The sequence below is a fragment of the Eutrema salsugineum genome, unplaced genomic scaffold, assembly GCF_000478725.1.
Source record: "Eutrema salsugineum unplaced genomic scaffold, Eutsalg1_0 scaffold_11, whole genome shotgun sequence".
NCBI classification, from domain to species: Eukaryota; Viridiplantae; Streptophyta; class Magnoliopsida; order Brassicales; family Brassicaceae; genus Eutrema; species Eutrema salsugineum.
In genome coordinates, this window is record NW_006256901.1 from 930,366 (window position 1) to 956,027 (window position 25,662).

General features: G+C 33.0%; 4 protein-coding genes across 7 annotated transcripts; all 4 read left to right on the plus strand.

Annotated features, from left to right (window-relative positions):
- Nucleotides 1–785: 785 nt before the first annotated feature.
- LOC112089906 lies at nucleotides 786–2,363 on the plus strand. Its single transcript, XM_024160769.1, has one exon. It carries the CDS (start codon nucleotides 786–788, stop codon nucleotides 2,361–2,363), a length of 1,578 nt encoding a protein of 525 aa, XP_024016537.1.
- A 9,936-nt stretch (nucleotides 2,364–12,299) lies between these two features.
- On the plus strand, nucleotides 12,300–13,529 carry LOC18026352 (bZIP transcription factor 2). The gene has a single exon (XM_006409128.2). It carries the CDS (start codon nucleotides 12,777–12,779, stop codon nucleotides 13,293–13,295), a length of 519 nt encoding a protein of 172 aa, XP_006409191.1. The 5' UTR covers nucleotides 12,300–12,776; the 3' UTR covers nucleotides 13,296–13,529.
- A 4,211-nt stretch (nucleotides 13,530–17,740) lies between these two features.
- LOC18026353 (peroxidase 15) lies at nucleotides 17,741–19,203 on the plus strand. Its single transcript, XM_006409129.2, has 4 exons — nucleotides 17,741–18,044; nucleotides 18,139–18,330; nucleotides 18,411–18,576; nucleotides 18,669–19,203. The coding sequence occupies exons 1-4, from the start codon at nucleotides 17,805–17,807 to the stop codon at nucleotides 19,079–19,081; spliced, it is 1,011 nt and encodes a 336-aa protein (XP_006409192.1). The 5' UTR covers nucleotides 17,741–17,804; the 3' UTR covers nucleotides 19,082–19,203.
- Nucleotides 19,204–20,045: 842 nt separating this feature from the next.
- Nucleotides 20,046–24,837, plus strand: LOC18026354 (purple acid phosphatase 5). Of its 4 annotated transcripts, none has more exons than XM_024160702.1 (10): nucleotides 20,046–20,475; nucleotides 20,566–20,707; nucleotides 21,131–21,263; nucleotides 21,913–22,031; nucleotides 22,117–22,326; nucleotides 22,425–22,536; nucleotides 23,456–23,682; nucleotides 23,760–23,898; nucleotides 23,982–24,324; nucleotides 24,405–24,837. In XM_024160702.1, exons 4-10 carry the CDS (start codon nucleotides 21,981–21,983, stop codon nucleotides 24,610–24,612), a joined length of 1,290 nt encoding a protein of 429 aa, XP_024016470.1. In that variant the 5' UTR covers nucleotides 20,046–20,475; nucleotides 20,566–20,707; nucleotides 21,131–21,263; nucleotides 21,913–21,980; the 3' UTR covers nucleotides 24,613–24,837. The 4 variants fall into 4 exon arrangements, with proteins under 4 accessions (XP_024016470.1, XP_024016469.1, XP_024016471.1 ...); XM_024160701.1 differs by having other exon boundaries at nucleotides 21,134–21,263; XM_024160703.1 differs by lacking the exon at nucleotides 21,913–22,031 and having other exon boundaries at nucleotides 21,134–21,263.
- Nucleotides 24,838–25,662: the final 825 nt, after the last annotated feature.

Genomic DNA, 25,662 nt, shown 5'->3' on the forward strand with positions numbered 1-25,662 from the left:
CTAATTCACAATAACACCCTTTACCTTTAGCATAAATAATTGGAATGATAAACATAAATAAAACAAATAATTAACTTTTGAGTCGATTAAAACACTCTCAATTATTAGACCAACAACAATTTGATATTATTTTGCATCGTATGATATTCACCTTTATTTTAAAATATTTTTCAAAAGTTTTTAATCAGAGGTTGAGTTGAAAAAAAAATAATTATGGAAAACAAAAATTATAATATGTCAAAATGCTACTTTTTAATTTTTTTTTAAATGATAAGTAAAATTTTATAGAAGTCATTGCTTATTATATAGAGGATAATCGAAAGAGATTTCAAATTGTTATATATAGATTTTCAAAATTTTATTTTTTTTAAAAATAATCAATAATAAACAGAAATAAATGCAAAATATATATGATAACTATATTAGGTAACAACCAAATTCCATCTGTATTATATTTGAAAAAATTGTCACTGATATTTTTGCAAAAAATAGAATTTTTGTTTTTGTCTTGAAATTTTTTTTTAAATGGTTAACTACAATGATTTTTCTAAAAGTATAAAAATCAGAAAATAATCTATAGAAATATTGAATGCATAGTTTTAGTTAAATATTTTAAAATCATAAACAAATAGCTTTCGTGTCATGCGCCGCGTGAAGTATCTAAAAAATATTTTATTTAACATAATTTATTTTATTTAAAAATAAATAGTTTAATTGATTTTATATGTATGCTAATAGTATTATGATGAGTACTAAACCACTTTTTTTTTTTGGTTTAATTCAAAATGACTAAAGGTGCGATTTTTCGACGGTTTCTATCACGGCTATTTCTCACCGCTCCGGTGACGGTTCTTACAATTCTCAGCGACTGGGGAAGTTGGTGTTCCACTACTCAATCGTGGGAAGTTATCCCCACTCCGAAATTCTCGATTCAGAGTGATGCACATTCACCTTTGCTTTCGGAAGCATTGTGTCTTTATAAATGGCGATTTCGGGACTGGATTTTTACAAAAATCAGTTTGCAATTCCCAAATCACGCTCTTTATCCTCTTCGTTTCTACAAAGTTTTACAAAAAATGGGTGATAATCTGAGAAGGGCGGTTCAAGATCTTGACTTGGGTGTTGATGATGCACCAATAGCACTTCCGGCGGATGTTGTTAATCAAGCGGCGGCAGAAAACAGATTTGTCATTGTGGGCAGACCAACTATTCCTCGCCGACAAAATCTGCGATCCATCATTGCAGTTCTCCCTCGCACTTGGGGTCACGCAGGACTTGTTCACGGGCGCATAATTGAAGGCGGTCGTTTTCAATTTGTCTTCCCCACCGAAGAAGCAATGGCGAACGTACTCCGACGTGGTCCCTGGGCCTTTTCTGATAGGATGCTGGTTCTTCAACGCTGGACTCCTCAATTGAATCCGGTAATGATGAATTTCATTCCTTTTTGGATTCAAATTAGAGGAATCCCTTTACAATTTATGAATGAGAATGTTGTTCGTCATATCGGACGTGCGATGGGTATGGTGCTAGAAGTGGACTATGATGCTGAAGCAGCGGCGAGGGTTGAATTTGCCTGTGTGTGCCTCAATTGGGATATTACCCAACCTTTGCGTTTTCAGCGTCATTTTCAATTCACTGCGGGTGTTAATACCCTTCTGAGATTTCGCTACGAACGCTTACGCGGGTTTTGTGAAGCCTGCAGAATGATTACTCATGACACCGGTGCTTGCCTAATCCAGAATGGAGGTCCAGACAATCTTTCTGATGATGAAGACAAGGATGATAATGATCAAGATTATCAGCCCCAGGCAGAACATCATCGCAACAATGGAGTGGAAATCCATGAGATGATGGAGGATGAACAATATGTTGAGGAAGAGCGTATTGAACACCAAATCCAAGCCCACAATGGAGAGCCTAATAGAGATATCCTTGAAGGAGAAAACATTGGAGATGGTCCACAAGACGAGAACATGCCACCAGAAATGATACAGGAACACAATGAAGTGGAAGCTTGCCATAATGGAGATTCGGCCTCAACCTTCCGTGCCAGGAGCTCTGCTCCAATGGATATAACTGGAATCTTTAATCCTTCTCTTCAGAATGACTTTGTTGCAGGCGAAGCATCTGGAAGTGCTAACCAGATTGAAAAGGAGCCACTTGCTTTACAAGATTACTATCAGGCGTATTTGGGACAAAATGAAGAGGGCAATGGCTCAACTCGTAAACGCAAGCTTGAGGAACATGAGGAGGTTATGGCAAGTAAGGTGGTGGTTCGTGATAATGAGTACAATGAGGAAGGTAAGCAGAGCATCGATCAGATTCAAGGAGTGGTGGGACCTTACCCACCCAAGGCACCATGAATACAACAGTTTGGAACTGTCAGGGGCTTGGTGTAGACCCTACAGTTCGACGCCTAAAGGAGATATACCGTAAATATCTTCCGGACATGCTATGCCTCTTGGAAACAAAGCAAAAAGATGATTACCTTAGAGATATTTGTAGTCAGTTGGGTTATGATCAGCTTGTAACAGTTCCACCACAAGGTATGAGTGGTGGAATTGCTCTCCTTTGGAAGAAATCAGTTTCAGTTTCTGTTGTCTTTCAGTCTTCAAACCTTGTAGATTGTTTGGTTCATCTTAATGGAATTTGCTTCTACTGCTCTTTTGTGTATGGACCACCGGTTCCAAGTGACAGAAATTATTTATGGGAAAGACTTGAAAGGATCTCGACTACCAGAAGAAGCCCTTGGTTGATAGTGGGTGATTTTAATGAAATAAGGAGTAATGAAGAAAAACAAGGTGGACCGATGAGACCTGAAAGCTCATTCATTGATTTTCGACGGATGATTGCAACATGTGGTTTCCACGATATCAAATCTGTGGGCAACAGGTTCACTTGGGCAGGAAAAAGACGTACACACGACTTTAGATGTTGTCTAGATCGTTCAATGGCAAATTCAGAATGGTTATCGATGTTTCCTTCTGCTTTAACCGAGTTTCTTCCTTTTGATGGTTCTGATCACAGACCTGTGGTCACGAGATGCTGTTATACTATTGAAAACAGAAGAAACCAGTTTCGATATGATAGAAGAATGTTCGATAAAGAGGGTTTTAAAGACACAGTCATCGATAGCTGGAAAAAGTCAGTAATGGGAAACAACACATTCAGTACCTGTATTAGAGATTGTCGCAGATCCATCTCAAACTGGAAAAGACAGAATAACACTAACGCTGCAGAGCGGATCAAGTTTCTGAAAGAGGAGTTGGATCAAGTATTCTCCAGTAGAAATTTTTGTAAGGTTAGGCTTGACAAAATCTGTGGAGAACTTAATCAAGCTTATTTGGAAGAAGAACAGTATTGGAAATTAAAAAGCAGAAATCGCTGGTTAGAACATGGAGATAGAAATACAAAATTTTTTTACGCAGCTGCAAAACAGAGATTGGCTAGAAACAGAATTCTAGCTATAGAAGATCTGAATGGTGGTATACATCGTGGTGATAATGATATTGGAGTTGCGGCTGAGGGTTATTTCACGAAATTATTCAAAAGCACAAGAGTGGCCTCGGGAGATTATTTATCAGTTTTTGAAGGGTTTCAACCTCGTGTCACTGATGAAATCAACTCTGATTTAACAAAATCAGTAAGTGAAGAGGAAATTCATGATGCTGTTTTTGACATAGGACCGGATAAAGCTCCAGGTCCGGATGGTATAACCGGAGCTTTTTATCAGCAGTTTTGGCCACATATCAAAGAAGACATCATTACTGAAATACAGAATTTTTTCACAACTGGTTAACTACGAGATGAGATGAATCATACCAATATCTGTATGATTCCAAAACCAGAAGTTCCTAAATCATTCAGTGATTTCAGACCTATCGCTCTCTGCAATGTTTCATACAAGATCATTTCAAAAATCTTGGTAAACAGACTGAAGCAGCATCTATCAACTATCATTGCAGAGAACCAAGCAGTCTTTATTCCAGGTCGGAATATTATGGACAACGTCATTATCGCTCATGAAATTTTGCATTCTTTAAAATCTCGCAAAAGATGGGCCAACTCGTATATGACTGTCAAAACAGACATTTCAAAAGCCTACGATCGTATGGAATGGCAATTCATACGAGATACAATGGAGAAGATGGGATTCAGCAATATTTGGATCGGTTGGATAATGAATTGCATCGAGTCTGTGAATTTCTCAACACTTGTGAATGGAACCCCGAGAGGGACGATAAAACCAGAACGTGGTCTTCGACAAGGTGATCCCTTGTCACCTTACATTTTTATACTTTGTGCTGAAATTCTGAGTCATCTCTTCACAAAATCTGCAAATGCGGGGAGGCTAAAGGGTATGAAGATAAGCAATACTGGTCCAACTATTAATCATCTCTTGTTTGCTGATGATGCATTATTCTTCTGCATGCTCATCCGAAATCATGTAAAGAGATTATGCGGTTGCTCACGGTTTATGAGAAGGTCTCAGGGCAAGCTGTTAATCTAAACAAATCTGCAATCACTTTTGGAGCTAGAGTTGCTGATGATGTCAAAACAAGATTACGGAGAATCCTGAACATTCACAATGATGGAGGCTGTGGTAAGTATCTTGGACTCCCAGAGCAGATAGGTCGTAAGAAGAAAGAGATTTTTAACTATATTGTGGAAAGAGTTAAAGATCGTACACAGGGCTGGAAACATAGTTTTTTATCTGAAGCGGGAAAAAAAATACTGTTAAAAACAGTGGCTTTAGCAATGCCAGTCTATACGATGAATTGCTTTAAGCTACCTAAAGGAAGATGCGATGAGATTAATGGAATCATTGCCAACTACTGGTGGAGTAAAGGCTCAGGTCAAAGATCAATGCATTGGGTTGCTTGGAAAATGATGGGTCTTCCAAAAAAAAGAAGGAGGTTTAGGATTCAGGGATATAGAACATTTTAATCTAGCTCTCCTGGGAAAACAAGTTTGGCGTCTTTTACAAGCACCAAATAGCCTTGTCTCGCGACTCCTCCGTGGTCGTTATTTTCCAGAATCAAATATCGTTGAAGCAGGCAGAGGATATAAACCCTCCTTTATTTGGAAATCTTTACTTGAAGGTAGAGATATGATGAAGCAAGGTCTACGGTACCTTATTGGTGATGGAAGAAACACAAAAGCTCTAATCGATCCATGGTTACCTATACATCCACCACGACCTCCAAGATTACGTGAAGGAATCATCACAAACATATCATCAGTTTCGGATCTCTTTGCAACTCCTCATAAGCGATGGAATCAGGATTTAATTGACGATTTATTTGTCCCAGAAGATGCAGTTGAAATCCTAAAAATTCGTCTCAGTGCGTTCACAACAAATGATCTTTTAGGTTGGCACTATACAGATTCAGGCTTATACACTGTTAAATCGGGATATTGGCTTGCGACTCACCTCCCTGCTCAAGAGGATATTATCTATCCACCTCCAGGTCAGATTGTTTTTAAGGAAGCAATTTGGAAATTAAAGACAGCTCCGAAGATCAGTCATTTTCTTTGGAGAATTTTATCAAATGCATTGGCAACGGGTTCAAGTTTGGTTTATAGAGGTATAATCACTGACCCCCAATGTAGACGCTGCTGCTCAGAAGAAGAAACGATGGACCATCTTTTTTTCAAATGCAAATATGCTCAGGCAATTTGGCGCAGTGCTCAGCTTCCATATGCAGAATTAACAGATCCTAATACCAGTTTTGACGTAAAATTCAAAGCTATTCTTGACGGCCATCAAAACCGTCAGCTCTCTCCAACACTGCGACAATTGCCTCTTTGGGTTTTATGGAGGATTTGGAAGAGTCGTAATCTCTTAATTTATCAGAAACAGAGTAGTAATTGGAGGAAGGATCTTCGTAGTGCCAAAATGGATACAAAGGAATGGCTATCAGTATGTTGTCCCAGACTTGGAAAGGATCAGTGGATAACCAAAATTCTCCAAATATTAGAAGATCAAGTTGGAAACGTCCGCAAGAAGGATACGTGAAATGCAACTATGATTGTCGATACCAGAGCAATGGTGTTTCTTCTAAAGGAGCGTGGATTCTGCGTGACGAGAAAGGCTTTTACTTGGAGGCAGGTCAGAGTACTGGATTAGTATGTACCTCATCTCTTGAAGCAGAATTACAAGGACTTCTAATGGCAATGCAACAAGCTTGGATCAGAGGATATAGGAAAATCATTTTTGAAGGAGATAATAACAAAGTCCCAAAGCTCATCAATGGAACAGATCAACATTTTGGTCTGCATAATTTGGTTCGTGAGATTCGATTGTGGAAAGGAAAATTTGAGTGCACTGATTTTATCTGGGTAGATCGGAGCAGTAACCAACCAGCTGATATCTTGGCAAATGAAACTTTTTCTAATTCTCAATTTATTTCACTTCGTTATGTTCCTACGTGTATTGTATCTGTCCTCCACGAGGATTACACTATTTCATTATAATAAAATTTGATTTGAAGTTAAAAAAAAAAAGATGAGTACTAATATGATTTTGTATTAGTATTGCAATTACAAAGATATAATATGATTATAATATTTTAGTATTAATTTTATTATATAGAGGATAATCGAAAAGGATTCCAAATTGTTATATATAGATTTTAAAAATTTTGATTTTTTAAAAAATAATCATCAATAAACATAAATAAATGCAAAATATATCTGATAACTATTTTAGGTAACAACCAAATTTCATCTGTATTATATTTGAAAAAATTGTAACTGAAATTTTTGCAAAAAATAGAATTTTTGTTTTTGTCTTAAATATTTTTTTAAATGGTTAACTACAATGATTTTTCTAAAAAGTATAAAAATCAGAAAATCTATAGAAATATTGAATGCATAGTTTTAGTTAAATATTTATAAATCATAAACAAATAGCTTCCGTGTCATGCGCCCGCCGCGTGAAGTATCTAAAAAATATTTTATTTAACATAATTTATTTTATTTAAAAATAAATAGTTTAATTGATTTTATATGTATGCTAATAGTATTATGATGAGTACTAATATAATTTTTCATTAGTATTGCAATTAAAAATATATAATATGATTATAATATTTTAGTATTAATTTTCATCTTAGTTTTTAATGTGAATATAATTTTATAGTTAATAGTTTAACTGAAAAATTGATATATCTTATTAAATAAAAAATTTAGTGAATATTTTGTTTTGTTTTTCAAAATTCAAATTATCGCATATGCATAAGATATAAATTTATTATATGTTTGATGTGATAATTGATTCAGAAAAAGTAAATAAATTAAAGAGAATAAAAGAAATATAATAATTTAAAAATATTTTATATTATATTATTGAATAAGGTTTAAAGATAAGAAAATAATTAATATGAGATAATTAAATCTCAAATCTTTTTTTCTATTTAATTTGCTAATAAATATATTTTGAAATGATTTACTAATTTTGGTTTGTTTAATTATAGAAAGAAAGATATATTTTAAACCATTACTTTTAATGATTAGTTTTATAAGTTATATTTGTTTTTTAACCAAATTAATATAAGTGGTATTGGTTGTAATTATTCTAGTAACATAAACCTTTTTGTAAAAAGATTTTGAGAAGCTTTCTGAACTTGACACCTCAGCATAACACATTTGTAAATTACACATGATCCAAAAGTCTTTTTAAAGTGTCCTTGTAAAATAATAATATAAGATGAATGCTAAATTCTACACTCAAAATTTTGTGTATAATTTTTGGATTAGAAAATTATAACGATGTGCCAAATATTTTGAATCAGTTGTGTATAGAAATGAAAAAGTTGAATTTTGTATTAATCGGATATAGACGAGCACAAGTTTTCTCGACGAAAATGATTATAAAGAGAGCTCGTAGAGCGTAGTGCGATTAGTGCTAAAAAGATTTGTGCAATATTAAGTCTTGAGTCTCTCTTTATAGCTCCCTTCGAAGTCTAAACTGCCACTGTAAATTTCAAGATAACTCATGCTATATTTCCTCCAAAATTTTTTGTAACGACTCTAAACCGCTATAAAATATTTTGGACTAACTCAGATAGCTTGTTTGACTAAGTAATCGATAGCTTGAAGTTTGCTAGACGCAGAATTTGAGGTATTACTTGGTTAATTTTATGGGTTGTTGATGAGCTAAAACCTGTATTTAAGCCGTTTGAGAACCTGATCCAATTTCGAATATATTTTTTTGTTTTGATAAAAATATTATTTGAATAAGATTTATGGACCGGATTTTTTTTTTAAAATGTGATAAATCCAAGCTCAAATGGTCTTCCTCCACTTCGTTGTGGCCCATTAGCTTAGAAAATTAATTAAAAAAAAGATTATATAAAAAGTTAAGGAATCGAGTCTATCTTCTTTATTGCTCAGTTTTTTTAGCAGTAATCTCACTAATTATGGCAAAAATGAATGTGCAATTCGTAATAAACTAGATAGTACGGAAAGAAGTGAATTTTTAATCAGTTTTAAATTTCAAATCCATTTTGTTTTGAAATGAAATTTTTTTGTCAATAACTAAGGCATTATATAAGACTCGTCTTTCTAATTTGGTAAAATACGTATCGTATGTCCTTCAGAACTATTCATTGAATTTACAAAGAAAAACTACTATTGAACACCAAATGAGTTCAATTTTAATTTCTGAACGAATGAGTGGATAAACGATTTTAATTATTTTTTTTGGAATCAGAGTCCCGATTGAATAACAAGTCTAATAAACCGCTTCGAGTTTATTCTTCAAATGAAATTTGAGAAATGAGATAGTCAACCCCATTTATTAAAATTCGACACATCAAAATTTCAAGTAACATAACAAAACTATTATGTGCCAATGGGTTATAAATCATTTGACGACAACCGTGTGACATATTTTTTTTCTTTTCACTTTTTAAAGATGCAGAGAATCAAATCACTTTTAACAGAAGCACATGAGCTGTAAGATCTTCTTGAACCGAAGTAAAATAAAGCTATTTTTGCCTCTTTGAAGGAGGCTTTGCTTAGTGGTGAAGTAGTAGTCAATATAGTAGCTCTTTCTTTGTTTCTTTTTTATTTTTAAAAAAGCTAATGATTTTCGTAATCTGTTTTTGTGGTGTTATATTATTCGCAAATTGTAGTAAGAGGAAAAACGGACGTCTCTTTAAACTACTAAAATACTAATGTCTAATTTTGTGTGAAAAAACTATACAATGTCTTTTTTAACAAAAAAGTTATATGCTTAGGTATACAACTGACAAAAGACGAGTTTTAGAAGCAGATAAAAAAACACACAACATTAAAAGTTTTTAATATAATAAATAAATAAAAAGAAGAGTTAATTAACTTTAAACTAATAATTGACCATAAAATTTGGGTTTTATATACTAAAATTATATATTAGTATATTATTATAGTTATATACATATAGAAATTTGTCTAAAGGTTTTTAAAATTACTATTTTATTACTTTATCAAATTTTGTTAAGTTTTACGTTAATTTAAATAAAAAACTTATTTATCATATTTATTAATTTATAAAGTTTTACTATATCTAGATTGCTCTAGGTTTACATAATATAATTTTTCTTTTTGGTTTGGGACAGTAAAAAATTAGAAACAGCTTTCAAAAGGAAATGATTATTAATTTGCCGAAAATGCTGACTTATAAGTCATTTATAATATAATCAAATTCAAATATTATGAGATAAGTGACCTCATTGATATGCCTATTGTATGTTTAGACTTTTATAAAGAGGTTCAGTGAATATAAAACAAACGTTGTTTGGGAATATTCCTCATCAATTACATCATTGAGATATTTATATATTAATACCTCAAAATTAAAGTGAGATTAACTTCTATTTGACATGTCTTTCTTAACAATTGTTTAAACTAACTGAGAAAACAAATGAACAATATAAAGGAATGGTCCAATTTAAGGTCTTACCTGTGGGCTGTGGTTGCATGTAGTGACTTGCTTTCAATTTTTTTTTTTTTATCGTTTTCTAAGGGCATGTACATTAGAGGATTTCATTAAAAGTTCTTTAAAAATATTATAATATTTTTTTGGACTTAGCCCTTATATTTTGGACTTCCTTTTCATTATTTTTAACTCAAAATATTCATTAACAACCCAATTAAAAAATGTGAAGGACTCTCAATGAACATGGTCTAATTTAGTAAACTCTTATTTTTCTCCTCATCTTTCCACTATTCTATTTTCTTTCTCAAAGCTGGAGCCACAACGATTTTGTGACTCATTTAGCAGCCCATTTTTGTGTATTTTTAATATCAGATTTAGTGATTTACATACTGGACCAAAGAAATCTCCTGTGTCTCCAGATGATTTGGTATGTGTTCTGCTATAAACAGTTTAGGGTTGCTTAAAGGGTAAATTCTCACATTCTAACACAAAAATAAGGGTAAAATTTTCAATTACAGCAAATTTAGAAAGTGGATATGTTCTGAATGTTATGTACCTTTACTAGTAATCATGGAAAAAAAAAAACAGTCGAAGGAAAGAAAGAAAAAAAGCTAAATAAGAGTATGCCATATTTTGATGGCCCCTTCCAACCTAACTTTGCATTTTCTTTTTCTCATTATCTTTTGAAATACATTATATATATATATATATTCATAGTAAATACTTGATACGTAAACCGGGACGTCATTCGTAAAAGCAACACACTTAAATTTAAATAATAAAAAATAATAACACTATAAACAGTTTTTGGCCAAACAAGAATCCTCAATACATGGTGGAGAATTCAAATCAAAAGACATTGTATAAACATACATTTTTGTGTTTTTTCTTTCTAAGGATATACGCTAAAACAGTAATAAAGCATTTCTAAAGTTTTAGACAGTTTTCCTGAATATTTAGGAAAATTTTCTAAAAAACGTGTGATATTTTCAGATACGAAGTTCATAGTAGTATTTTGGAATATTCCTCTTATTATAATTAATTTAATAAGTTACATATTGTTCTAAATAGAATTATTAGCAAAATACTGGAGTATTAATACGGATTTCACCTAACACTAATGCGTCAATTAGTCTTTATTTGATCTCTGATTAGGGACTGATTTTCAATTTGTTTTATAGATTATTAAATTTATACAATTAAAAAATGTTATGAAGTTCCAGAAGAGATGACCTATGGACCCATGTGATTATTGTCCCCTGCCTCTACTTAGAGGTTAAGTGTTAATCACCTTTATATTGTTTTTTAAGTATTGTTTAAACTTTCTTTCGCCAGATAATTAATTTTTGTTTATTTTTATTTTTAAATTTGAACTTTGAAGTATATTAAGAGCCGCTGATTTATAACATGGATTACGCAATGCACGTGATTTCGTACGGTGCAGATCTATTAAAGAGATTTCGTCAAAAACGGCGTCGTGCACTGTAGTGGCAGCAGCCTAGTCGGTGAAAAGAAATGATTTAACAACTAACTACCAACGGTAACTCGAATTTGTACGAGGTGAAGCGAAATTATTAAAAGGTGACGGTGGTCAAGTCGTCTCAGTTAAGCCGGACGACCAATAAAAATTTGGTAAACACGAGGTTATAAACCATTCCGGTTTACGAATTCATCATCCACACGTCGTCATGTGATTAGCTCATTCATGGTAAACTGCATATTATCCTCAATAGTAAATAAAAGTAATTGCGACTACACCTAAGATTTATCTTTTTCTACTTTTGTTATAAAAAGTGTAATTGTTTAACTTTCTCGTTTTATTTCCAAAGCATTGACTGAACCAATATGAATTTATATTGTATTTTTATTATTCAAGAGCCTAGACAAGTATTTTAGTTGAATTGTCTTATTTTTTTGTAACACTCATAATGTACAAACATTTGTCATTTCAGAATCATTGATAAATTAACGATTTTGAGATTAACTAAATCGTTGCATGGCTTTGAAGACACATGGCTGTATCTCTTTTTTATCTTGATTTCTGGTCAACTTACTCCCCTATTTGTTCATTTTACTATACAGCATTAATCAGACCATACAAAATTCCACACTTACCATAAATATATATATATATATTTATATCTAATTACAGTCTTTTGAATTTTTTTTCTTAAAAAGCAAAAGTACACCAGCTACAGATATTTTTTGAAGTATAAAATTAAAATGATAAAACAATGGGCGTGGTAACGCTTCTTCAACCATCCATTATTTCCTTAAAATATGAAATAAAAAGAATATTCTAAAATAATACCAAGTGGATGCTTGAGATTTGGTTTCTATATAATCCACAACAAACCCTTCATCGAAAACCTCTTTCCCCTTCACACAAGTTCTCTTCCTTATCTCCAAAATCTTCCCTTATATTTATCTCCTCTGTTTCTTCTTCCTCCTCAACATATTCCAAAATATATATATATTTCTATCTTCCTCTGTTTCTCTGTTCTTGCATCCAAAATCTCACAACCGAGGAAAGAATCATTAAAAAGTTTGAGAATTTAATGATTGGAAACTGATGACTCCGGTTCTCTGCGAAATCCTGCTCTCTGGGCTCACGGTTAAATCTGCTCTCCGCCGTAGAACCCATCTTGTTCAATCTTTCTCCGTCGTCTTCCTCTACTGGTTTTACAACGTTTCATGATTTGCCTCCCTTTTCGAAATTAAAATCTAGCTAATATCACATCAATTATATTTCAGACAAACCCACAAAAATATAATACAAAAATCTGTCTTTTTTTTTCGTTCTTGTAATTTTCTTGGTTAAAAGTTGAAACCTTTTTTGCGTCCCGAATCAATGGCATCGTCTAGCAGCACATACCGGAGCTCGAGCTCTTCCGACGGTGGTAATCCATCGGATTCCGTCGTCGCCGTCGACGAGCGAAAGCGTAAGAGAATGCTATCGAACCGTGAATCTGCACGTAGATCCAGGATGCGTAAACAGAAACACGTCGACGATCTAACGGCTCAGATCAATCAGCTTTCAAGCGACAACCGTCAGATCTTGACGAGTCTCACCGTCACATCTCAGCTTTACATGAAGATCCAAGCCGAGAATTCCGTTTTGACCGCTCAGATGTCAGAGCTAAGCACCAGACTCGAGTCGTTGAACGAGATCGTCGATCTCGTGACGACGAACAATGGTGGTGCAGGATTCAGTGGTGTCGATCAGATCGACGGCTGTGGATTCGATGATCGTACGGTTGGGATTAATAGCGACGGATATTACGATGATATGATGGGTAGCGTTAATCATTGGGGTGGTTCGGTTTACACTAACCAACCCATCATGGCTAATGATATCAACATGTATTAAGTTAAATTTAATTATAAAAAACTAGTATTATTGCCCCCTTTTTATTTTATTTTTAAGTTAGGTTTTTTTTGGTGTTGTTGGGTTGGTGTGAAGATGTAATTATAGTACATGCATCTTGATTGGTTGGAAGGATAAATAAACTTATATATATTTTGGGGCATAATATATATAGGCTGTCATTTGTCATGTATTGGTGTGTGCTTTTTTGTTAATTAATATAAAGTTCAAATTCTATAATTGATATGATTATCTCTATATTAATCATCGTTTGTCTTCTCCATATTATATCAAGACATTATTATATTCTTCATCCGTTTCCCGAGTTACGTTTTGAAGACTTCTGTACATTTTCTATATGATTTTTTCAAACTTAAGTTCCTAAACTTTTTTAGTCAAAATTAATTATTTCAAAATTGATTCATTCGTATTATTTACTTAGTAACATACTTCTTAAATACCAACATATTTGTATAGTTAATTTTTTAGTCAAACAACATTCACGAAACAGAAAAAGTATATACTTTGTCTGAAAAATATGGAGTCAAAACACTCATTATCATTCATACAAAAGGACATGGACATAAATTCACAAAACTCAATGATTCTTTTTCTTGGAATGTAATGCCAATTGTACAAACGCAAAACATTTATTAAACATGGTATCTTGAAGATTTCTATTTATTACATATGTGGCCAAGGAAATGTTTAACGTCAATTTCGTTTAATTTGCTTTGCATTTGTCTTTTCTAAATATCTTGAAGACTTTATTGTAGTGTTCTTTAACAAAAATAAAAAGTTTAGAGTTGTATACCTATATTGTTGTGAGTGAATAAGGCATCGGTTTATCTTTTACCTTTTTCCTTTTTAATACTATCATCATAATTTGAATGATACCTTTATCATGGAGACAAAAAAACAAAAGAAAAAAAAACTTTATGTTATGTCACAGAGTCACAGGCACCGCTTAATATAAATATGAAAACGAAATACGTATAAACATCATGACAAAAATAAAATAATCACACTATTGGCTGTCGTATTCTTCTTGTATATGTGAACCTACACACTTGTTCAAAATCATTGGCTGTTTCTTATGATTTGTGGAAATAAATATAATAGAAAAATGATCTCATCACTAACGATGGGCTATTATTTTTTCCTATATATGACCCGAGACAATTATTAGGTATGAATCGTATGACAATCTATAATTTATTTTTTTCTCTTGTGAAAAATCCATAAATGTGTATATTTGCGTAAACATTTGAGTGCATGTATATACGCATATCGTATTTTTCGTCTTATTCATTGTAAATACATATTCATATAATACTATTATTTGTCTGGATTTTGAGCCTTCTTGAAACATAGACCAAACTGGGATACATTCCAATCAGAGCCGTGCCCAGATATACGGAGCCCGTAGGTGATGTTTAAAAAAAGACTATAATCTTTTTTTTATGTTAAAAAATTCTAATTAACCATTTTCATGTTGTATTCATATAAAACTAATCTAATTCATATAAAAGAAATAATAATATCATCATTTCAAATTCATATAAAATAAGTATTAACAATTATCATCCTAAACAAAAAAAAATCAGACTAACAAATCACAAATTAAATTAATTCTAATATTAGATGAAACAAAATTGTAATTAAAAAACTTAACAATTGGCAAAAAGTTTTTGATTATGTGGTTGTTTATAAAGAAGAAAAAGGGAGTAAGAAGTTTTCAAAAATTCAAAAAAAAATGAAGAGTTGAAAAGGTAATTTTATATATAAAAAAAGATCAATTTGCTGAACTGTTTAGATGGCTATGTATGTTGTCTTAGTATTGTATTGTGTTATTAATTTAGTTGCTAATTTTATTAAAGAAAAGCATTTTTGTTTTCAAACTAAATCTAAATCTTTCAATTTTAATAATTAATGATATTAAATTAGTATAAATTGGATTTTTCAATTTTTTTCAAAACAATAGGCCCATAAACCAATGTTTCAATTCTTTTCACATAGGCACAACCTTGATCCCAATATATTTTATTGAAATAGGACCACTTTTATGGAGCAAAATCGAAACTTGCGCTAACAAAGCAACAAACAAATATGAATGTACGGTACATGGACCATGGTGTAGTGTAATTCCATCATTCAAATTTGAAAGGCGATCCACCAAATCATTTTGTTCTAACATAAAGAATAGAACCATTTCGTCACGCACCAAGTCACATGTAGATGTAGTGATTGTCTCTGTGCATATATATGTAGCGACTTCTTAGTAAGTATATGACTTTGTTTTACGTAGTGCAAACTGACTATCACAACATAGGCGAATGGTTACAAACTTACACTATAGCTTAGGCTACACATGAATATTTTCTTTATAATGTTTCGGAGCCATTCAACTTCTTCTCCAGACTCCAGGTAGAATCCACTCTATGAAATCAGACTAGTAAATCTGGCTATACATGTTCGAACTGGTGATTGCGCGAGTCACAAGCTCTAATTTCAAATGTTTGTACAAAGAAAACCTCTCCGTACCGTACGTGTATAGTGAAGTCCACGTAATTATTGCTTTATGGAATTCGGCTACATTATTCAGAGCCGAATTTGCTTTTATTACAAATGTTTGGCCCATCTAATTAAGCTGGCCAATTTCTTAAAATAGACTCGGTCCACTTTGTATACTTCTCTCCAATTTTAATGTGCTTAATTATTTAAATTATTAATTGTTTTAAAGGGCACCAAACCGAAATCGATCCAGCCCGTGTCGAAAGAAGTATGATTGATTTGATCCAACCCAAAATTAATCCACTATTCAGTTTCGTATGAAAAATAACAAATAGTCCCATTTTTTTTGTAACAATACACTTTTTTTTTTGTAGTAAAGGTTATAGACTAAATCCAATTATCGCAATTGGTTTTTGAGTTGGAAGTCATTCTAACATAATAACATTATTGAAATTTATTATATATAATGATTAATGACTAAATATAACAATTTTACTATGAAATGATATGTTCAGTATTCAGTTTTCCTTTTTTAAAAAATTTACTGATATATTATACTTAAAACCCTAATCTCAAAAAAAAAAAAACACATTTCGATATTTGACAAACAATATTTTCAAAACTTAAATCGTTTACATATTAGTTTTTTTTTTGCATTTAATTGTATGATTTCGATATGATTATATAGTTACCATATTTTATCGTATATCAAGGGTCAGTTTTTAAACTCGTTTTATGCCCTTTTGTTTCTTTCTAGAAACGGTTCTGTATAAAAACAATATAACGCGGTTCAAGTACTTATTACGTAGATGACATGCATTTTTTTTTCTTGATCATTTGATTCTAGAAGGAGACGATGTCAAGAGTCAAACCTAAATGCAAGTGTGAATCGCAGATGACGTTGAAATGTTCTTCACCCTTGAGATTGCTTTTTACCTGCATATCCATGTCTTATAATAGAACAAGGACAAAGTCCCTTTTGGTTTTTGTTTAGAAGTCAATCCCAAATAAACATATGAAACTTTTGAGGGATATTGCTTGCATTGGCTTTTTTTGTTTGTCAAGAGAGCAGTTACAAACTGTTCATACTCTTTATCTATTTTTAGTATTTGTTTATAACACAAAAGAAGACTTGGGAGACCTTAAACTCACGACCAAGTAAAAGTGTAAAATGACGCTTACAATAATAGTAGGTTCGACCAAATGATTTAAAATACTAGTGTCAAAAATTTTAAAAACGCGTTTACGATTTGCCGCCTGCTTTGACACCAAATCACCATTGTATAATTTCAATTTCAAAAATGGTTCTCAGATTTTTCATATTCACTCCAACTAATTTTCCTCTTTGTTTGTTTTTCATTTTTCAAGAGTTAATCGTATTGATCCGGACGGCAAAAACCTATTGAATCAAATGTCACATCTACATTTTCATTTCACTTCTTTGTATTTGACTTGCTATTTAGCTTCAACTAATTAGAACTAAAGATGGAGAACGCCATATTTTTTTTGTTATAGATCGAAATGCATATTTTTGCTCTCTTTTAGTTCAGCACCATATATCCACTCTTTTAAGTATATAGTTTTCACTTTTTAGATACTAATTTTAACTTTTGCACCTATCATTAGTTTTAACTTTGTGTAAACTTTGAAAAGTAATAATTAAAAACTAGTAATAACCAAAAAGGGCGGTGAAATAGTCAGTCAAGTCATGCAAGAGTGGGACATTTGGATACCAAACCAAAGATTTAGTCTTCATAAATTCAAATAATTTTTTTAATGTATTCATTTTAAAATTGTTTCGCTAAATTAATTTTACTCCAATCAAGCTACCAACTCTATTGCCTTTGCTTCTTCTTCCTCTCCACAAATCAAAATTTCCGCGAACTCTCTTGTCTATAAATACCATTTGTTCTTCTCCTCCTCCTCCATATCTCTTATCATCACAACAAAGTCATCTCTTTTCTTTTCTTTTATTTCTTGATCTAGTAGAAATTGACAATGGCAAGAATCGGAAGCCTTCTCGTTCTTCTCTCTCTCGCTTGCTCTCTTACTCTCTGCATCGGGGACGACGAGAGTAATTATGGTGGTAATAGAGGGAACCTTTCCCCAGGTTTCTACAGCAGCTCGTGCCCTAAAGCCGAGGAGATCGTGAAGTCAGTTGTAGCCCAAGCTGTTGCAAGAGAGACTCGTATGGCTGCTTCTCTCATGAGGCTCCACTTCCACGATTGTTTTGTTCAGGTACTCAATGATTTTTTTTTTAAGTTACTTTCTCAACAAGCTAACGATTAATGTAGAGAATCATCATTGTATCTATTTGAATGAAAATGTGTAGGGTTGTGATGGCTCGTTGCTTTTAGACACCAGTGGGAGTATAGTTACTGAGAAAAGCTCTAACCCTAACAGCAGATCGGCTCGCGGGTTTGAGGTTGTCGACCAGATCAAAGCTGCGTTAGAGAATGAATGCCCTGGAACTGTTTCTTGCGCTGACGTCTTAACTCTGGCCGCTAGAGACTCATCTGTTCTTGTAAGTTGATTTCTTTCTTTCTCTCTCTTGCATGCTTATTTAAGTTCTCAAGATCTAAATTGGTTTCGGTTTGAGTGTAGACTGGCGGACCAAGCTGGATGGTTCCTTTGGGAAGAAGAGATTCGACAACTGCCAGCTTGAGTGGCTCAAATAACAACATTCCTGCACCAAACAACACTTTCAACACAATTCTCTCCAGATTTACTAATCAGGGTCTTGATCTAACCGACCTCGTTGCTCTCTCCGGTAAGCTTACTTTACACACAAGGAAGAGATATGGTGATGGTTACTTTACTTGCTTCTCAAGCTGACGTTAAACCCTAATATGTCTTTGTCAGGGAGTCACACCATTGGATTCTCAAGATGCACGAGTTTCAGGCAAAGACTTTACAACCAATCCGGAAACGGAAGTCCCGACTCCACCTTAGAGCAATCCTACGCTGCTAACTTGCGCCAGATGTGTCCTAGATCAGGTGGGGACCAGAACCTGTCGGAGCTTGACATCAACAGTGCCGGGAGGTTTGATAACAGCTACTTCAAGAACTTGATCGAGAACATGGGACTTTTGAATTCCGACCAGGTCTTGTTCTCTAGTAACGAGGAATCGAGTGAGCTTGTGAAGAAGTATGCAGAGGATCAAGAAGAGTTCTTCGAGCAGTTCGCGGAATCGATGGTCAAGATGGGGAATATCTCTCCCTTGACAGGTTCAAGTGGTGAGATCAGGAAGAACTGTAGGAAGGTTAACTCTTGATTTCGTGATATGGAATGAGCAAAATATTTGCGGGACGAATATGTTTGTGTTCTTTGTTTTTCGTATGTGTGTGTATTTCCTTCCTTGTGCCCAAATTTAATTTTTGTGAGTTTGAATGATTAAGCCTCTATAATTATGTTTTTTAAAGCCCCAATCGAAACTCTAATTGTCCATTGATAGCCTTATCATGAAAGTGGAAAGAAGATATGGGTCTCAACTCTCAAGCCAACATAATTATTCTTCAACACTTCTTGATTTTCCTTAAGATAATCGTCTTATTTTTTTTGTTGATCAAGAGCAATATAATATTCTTCCTCTGTATATATATATTTTGTTAACTTAAACAAACTCTCATCCTTTCATTTCCATTTATTTTTACAGTGAAAATAAAAAAACTCAAACTTCCCTAATAAATAATTAAGTTGATTTTAGTTAGATAATAATGATTTGCTACCATTAATTAGAGTCTAAAGACTTCCTAATTAATCGAAATGAATCTCGACCTTTCACGGCCATAATTCGCAATATCGACCAGCTGATTCGTGCAAAATTGGCCGGTTTAAACCGCGAGACTGCATCATCTTCTCATCACCATACGGTTCAGCCAGAAGATACTTATCTCACAACTTGGTTCACAATCACACGACCACTACAAATTCCAACATCTGCTTCTACAGAGTGATTCAAAATCGGTCTGTTAAATTATAAATGCTTAATCGTGTTTCTTTGTAATATAAGGCAACTCACAACTGTATGGCCCATGTTGCCTGTGGAAAACAATGTCCCATTCGAAAAATAAATAAAATTTAACCGTTCGCCAAAAGAAAAAAAATCTTTCGTACCCCCTATTTTATATTTGGAAACGAGGACACATGTCTCTCTCTTTTATTTATTTATTTATTTAAATTCTGACTTAAATAGTTGCTTCTTCATCTTCAAGAATTACGAAACTCTTCATCGTACTTTATTTTTCTGCCTTAAAATCCTTTTAATTGTGAGGAAAATTGTAAAATGGGCGTATCATGCATGCATTCGAAGCTTCTCCGTCAGCATAAATCCATCATTATTCCATAAATCTCTCTCTCTTTCTCTCTTCATGATCTCAATGAAATGCCATTTTCAATTTCAGTTTCGTTGTTAATTAATCCTTACTTCTTTGGTTTGGTATTGTTTTTGGGAAGAGAATGAAATTAGAAAATCAAGTTAAAACATTGATCCACATGATTGTGTTGGTCAATTTTCGTTTTCCTGTGTGTGATCCAATCGATGTTCTTCCATATAATTAAGTTTCTTGTTGCTTTTTTTTTTTTGTAGAGGTTATGATTTCTCTGTGACTGGCCTTGAAAATGAAATTGGGAAGCCAGATGAAACACTGATGTGGATGATGTTAAACAGTATATTTCTTGTAGCTGCGTCTGATTTTGCATAGCTTAGTTGCTTTGGATTTTGATTGTCTCTTCACTAAATAATGCCTTTGATTTCAGAAAGCCAAAGTCAGTCGAAGAGATCTTGAAGATAGACACCACATAAGAATGGTAGAATAGAAGACTGGTCTCAAAAGGTTCTTGGTGGAAGTGAATCTCAAGATCTCAAGATACATAGATTGCTGCTATTTCTTTTGCCAAAGTAAGTCTATAATCTAGAATTAAATTCTTTGTAACTTCGACCTTTTTTTTTGGTGTGGCAAATATTAATTGAATTCACTTGAATATATGTATGTGTGTGTGTGGTGTCTTTACATATACTCGACAATCAGCCTTGCCTTTTTTTTTTCCGGAACCATTATACCGTTTACAAAGATACATTAGATATAAAAAGAGAGTTTGCTAGATTTATCCATAGTTTACGTTTGTAACTTTTAGTAGTAGTTACAGAAAGTTAAAAAAGAGTTTTCAAATAATCAAATCTTCTGCGGCCTTTCATAAAGGTTATGTGATGTGCTCATTCATCTGGTGGAATCTTTTAGTCAAGTCCAAATAGTTACAGTGTTTATGTTTGATATTTAGAATGGAATTATTGATGGACTGACCAAAGCCTCTTATTTAATAGCAGGTTGGTTAATTTTCTCTTCTGGGTCGTTGAGATGGCTTGAATATGGAGCATTGTCCACTCACATATGGAACAATCCAAAAGACTGCCACTGCTTTTGATACATAGCCGGTGTTTCCACAACTTTGGATAGGTAAACTTTTCAATCGGTTATGGAGTAACTGAATTCACATGTGAACCTTCACATTTCATACCATATTCATAGCCTTAGATTATTAGATCACTGATTCCATTTCAAAAACAACAAAATAGGAAGAAAAGATAAAACAAATTAAGAAAAGCTTTATCCAGTAACTTTTGTTTATAACTAAACAGAAACAACCCTTTAATAATGGATTAACATTGTTCAAAGGAAGTAGGTTTTTTATTTGTCTAACGTCTGCCTTTTCTTTCTAATAAGTAATATAACGTCTAACGATTATCTTTTTTACATATATTTTTCCAAGTTTTTTAGTTTTTGTTTTTCAAATTTTCCCAAGATTTGGAAATGATTATCTTATACGTGATTTTTTTTTGTTTGTTCAGAGATTTTATACCAGAATAATTCCGAGAATCTTCTTTGTTCTCATAAATTTAAATTTTGTAGTTGATTTTCTTTGGAAAAAAATCTTCAACGGGATAACTAGAATATACCTCAGATTTTTCTACTTATATAAAGATCGATCGATCACCTTCTCCAAACATTCACAAAGTAGAAAACATTAGGCATTTTGCAATAAAAAGAAAATTCAACATGTCGTTGAATCGTTTAGCTCTCGTTTTCTTTACCGTTTTATTATTAGGTCTCTCTGCTGTGAGCCATGCTGGAGTAACCAGTACTTACACTAGAGTAGCTGAACCTTCGGAAGAAATGCCACTCGAAACTTTTCCTCCTCCTGCTGGCTTAAACGCTCCTGAACAAGTGCTTTTCAACTTTAAAAAAAAAAAAAATCAAATCTTACTCTATATTAATTATGACTTATACAAAAATTCTTTTTTTTCCTCAGGTTCATATAACGCAAGGAGATCACAACGGTCGAGGTATGATAATTTCGTGGGTGACACCAATAAACGATGATGGTTCTAACATTGTTAAGTACTGGATCGCCACTAGTGACAAAAGTACAAATCTGAGCGCTGAAGCGTCAACGACGTCTTATAGATACCATGACTACACCTCTGGTTTTCTTCATCATGCCACCATTAAAGGGCTTGAGGTTTTTAAAATTTCTTTACCTTTTCATCTAAGTAACTGATTTGTTCAAATAGTTTTCGTAAATAAACTAATTTTTGTTACTTTTCTTCTTTGTGCTAGTACGATACTAAGTATTTCTACGAGCTTGGAACTGGTCGTTCCACTAGACAATTCTCCTTCACGACCCCTCCTAAAGTCGGTCCTGATGTTCCCTACACATTCGGCATCATGGGTAATTCACATATTTATAATTTTTAACAATGATTTTAGGGTTTTAATATTAATTATTTCTTTTTTTCGTAACAAAAAAGTTACTAATCCAGGCGACCTAAAATCGCTTTTAAATGTTACTTATTTCATAAAAAGTATTAACTCTGTTAATGGCAGATCAGAAGTTTTTTTACGGGGTCTAAGAAATAAAATTTACCTATAATTATAACTATTTTCTCTACAGCACATATATATATATATAAAGTATATATATATATATATATAAAGTATACTTTTTAAAAAATTGTGTTTTTTACGTACTGTTAAATTAAAACTAAATAACTGATACTAAAACTAAATCATGTCACCACATGTTTAGTCTCATTAATAATTTTATTTAAGTTTTTAACTCAAAACATTTGGCTAGTTTTACTATCTATAAGTTCGTATAAAACTATTTTTTTTTTAACAGGCTATAAGTTTTGTCAATTCTCTAGTTACATAGAAATGACGTATTGCAAAGTTGATCTGTTTTTAACCCAAAAAAAAAAAATGCAAATTAAAGTTGATATGTTCGAACTATGATTTTTTTCTCTAACAGAAAATAGTAGATAAAATAAAGTATAAATTGTGCAAAGATAAAATATAATCTATTTATGAATTTTCTCAGATTTTTTGTTCGTTTTTTTTGGAGCAAACCGATTTTTTGTTCTGTTTATGATTTTTCTGTTTCTCGGGATATCTAGTTATGATTTGAATTTTGATTTTCAAGGACAACAAAATAATGAATTATAGGAAAACTATAAAATTTGCTGAATAATTAATCAGACTTTACAATATATTAAATTAGTTTTATAAATTGAAACGGTGTTAGCTGCATCCTCATTCTCATTCTACCATGTAGATTCGCCACTGAACTCTGTTTGCTTTTGTGTACGTAGGTGATCTTGGACAAACCTATGCCTCCAACCAGACATTGTACCATTATATGTCAAATCCCAAAGGCCAAGCAGTGCTGTTTGTTGGAGACTTGTCATATGCCGATGACCATCCAAACCACGACCAAAGAAAATGGGATTCTTATGGCCGATTTGTGGAACCCAGTGCCGCGTATCAGCCTTGGATCTGGGCTGCAGGGAACCACGAGATTGATTTTGCCCAGTGGATTGTAAGATATAGTCTATACATATCGTTCTATATTTTTTTTTTGTTTTCTTAGGGATAAACCTTTTAATTTGTTTGCAGGGCGAGACTCAAGCCTTCAAGCCATACATGTACCGTTACCACGTTCCTTATAGAGCATCGCAGAGCACTTCTCCGCTTTGGTACTCAATCAAACGAGCCTCTGCTTACATCATTGTACTCTCTTCTTACTCAGCTTTCGGTAATGATCTAAGACTCTACTACACTATTACATTCTGTATATTACAATCTAATTTTTTTTTGGCGACATGTTACTATGCACAGACAAGTACACACCGCAAAATTCATGGCTTGAGAGTGAGCTCAAGAAGGTAAACAGAGAAGAGACTCCATGGCTGCTTGTTCTAGTCCACTCTCCATGGTACAACAGCAACAATTATCACTATATGGAAGGTGAAAGCATGAGAGTCACATTCGAGCCATGGTTTGTCCAAAACAAAGTTGATATTGTCTTTGCTGGTCATGTTCATGCCTACGAGAGATCTGAACGTGTCTCCAACATTAAGTACAATATCACTGATGGTTTGAGTTCTCCTATTAAAAATCCATCTGCTCCGATTTACATCACCATTGGAGATGGAGGCAATATAGAAGGAATAGCTAACGAGTAAGAACATATAATTTTAATTATATAACATTTGATTATTATTTGTGCTGTTTGATTAAGATAATTTGTTTATCATGCAGTTACACGTATCCCCAACCGAGTTACTCAGCTTATAGAGAGGCTAGTTTTGGACATGCTATGTTAGAGATAAAGAACAGGACTCATGCACTTTACACTTGGCATAGGAACCAAGATGATGAACCTGTTGTCGCTGATTCTTTATGGGTGAAGAATAGATACTTCTTGCCAGAAGAGGATGAGACACTTTCCGGCAACTCTAGGGATTGATTAGCTTTGGTTTCCTAGTTTTGTTTTTTTAGGATTTCTATTTCAGATTAGTTAGTATTCTGTGTTCTTTGAACTTTGGTAGGCTTTTGCGTTGTTTTCTTTGAACTTTGGTAGGTTTTTGCGTTGTTTTCTTTGAACTTTGGTAGGTTTTGTGTTCTTTAAACTTTGGTAGGTTAGTATCTACCCGTTGTGTTGGAACTATCTAGCTAATGAATAGATAATAATTCCAGCATCGTACATCACTTCTCCCAGATTCATATATAACTTCTCAGAAATTCTTCAACATTTTTTCTGTACATCATAACTACCTTCTCGGATGTTAACACAACAGTACTTGCCCTGGTTGAATTCGGATACGATCACTATAATATAACAAGGAGATTCCAACTAAAAGCAAAAGAATGATACTTAGATAGGTTATAAATAAGTTGGTGATCTCAAATATCAGTTTGAAGAATCCAACATCAATAGCATACATATATCAACCACTAAAAAGAATCGGTAATAAGAAAGAAAAAAAATTGATTAAGGTATTTACAAAAAAGGTCGGTAACAAGCAACTGACTTATGCTTTTTAATTTTTTTTTTTTTTTTTGATTTTCCATGTTAATATTAATCAAACCGCAAAGTTATTTACAGGGAGCCCAAGAAAAAACAAGAGGGCAACAAAACTGGAACGTTACACAGTTACTAGAGGGGGTAAAAGCAACCGAAATACAATTCTAGAAGAGAAGAGCAACTGACTTATGCTATAAACCACTAGCAACAAACACGATAACAAGATCTCTGATTGATGAGAAAATAATTTTTAAAATACAATAAAAAATCTTCAAAATCATTAATTCGACAACAATTAAGATTCTTTAATTTTTTTTAAATCAAATAAAGAGTAAGGCCCATAAATATAAAATGGAGATTTCTATAAACTACAGGGTTTTCTATCTTTCCCTTCTGCTCTTGCACATATACACCCACAAATAATCAAATTGTACTATGTATTGTTCTCTTTTGAACACACTATAAAGTTACATTTCGAAAAGTTCTTAAAGT

Excerpts from the sequence above, each read along its gene's own strand:
- LOC112089906 (XM_024160769.1), top strand. The coding sequence starts at position 786 with ATGACTAAAGGTGCGATTTTTCGACGGTTTCTATCACGGCTATTTCTC.
- LOC18026353 (XM_006409129.2), top strand. The coding sequence starts at position 17,805 with ATGGCAAGAATCGGAAGCCTTCTCGTTCTTCTCTCTCTCGCTTGCTCT. Across the intron at positions 18,331-18,410 it reads CTAGAGACTCATCTGTTCTT|ACTGGCGGACCAAGCTGGAT; the intron begins GTAAGTTGATTT and ends GTTTGAGTGTAG. Across the intron at positions 18,577-18,668 it reads CGACCTCGTTGCTCTCTCCG|GGAGTCACACCATTGGATTC; the intron begins GTAAGCTTACTT and ends TGTCTTTGTCAG.
- LOC18026352 (XM_006409128.2), top strand. The coding sequence starts at position 12,777 with ATGGCATCGTCTAGCAGCACATACCGGAGCTCGAGCTCTTCCGACGGT.
- LOC18026354 (XM_024160700.1), top strand. The coding sequence starts at position 21,864 with ATGTCGTTGAATCGTTTAGCTCTCGTTTTCTTTACCGTTTTATTATTA. Across the intron at positions 23,683-23,759 it reads TTGATTTTGCCCAGTGGATT|GGCGAGACTCAAGCCTTCAA; the intron begins GTAAGATATAGT and ends ATTTGTTTGCAG. Across the intron at positions 24,325-24,404 it reads ATAGAAGGAATAGCTAACGA|TTACACGTATCCCCAACCGA; the intron begins GTAAGAACATAT and ends TTTATCATGCAG.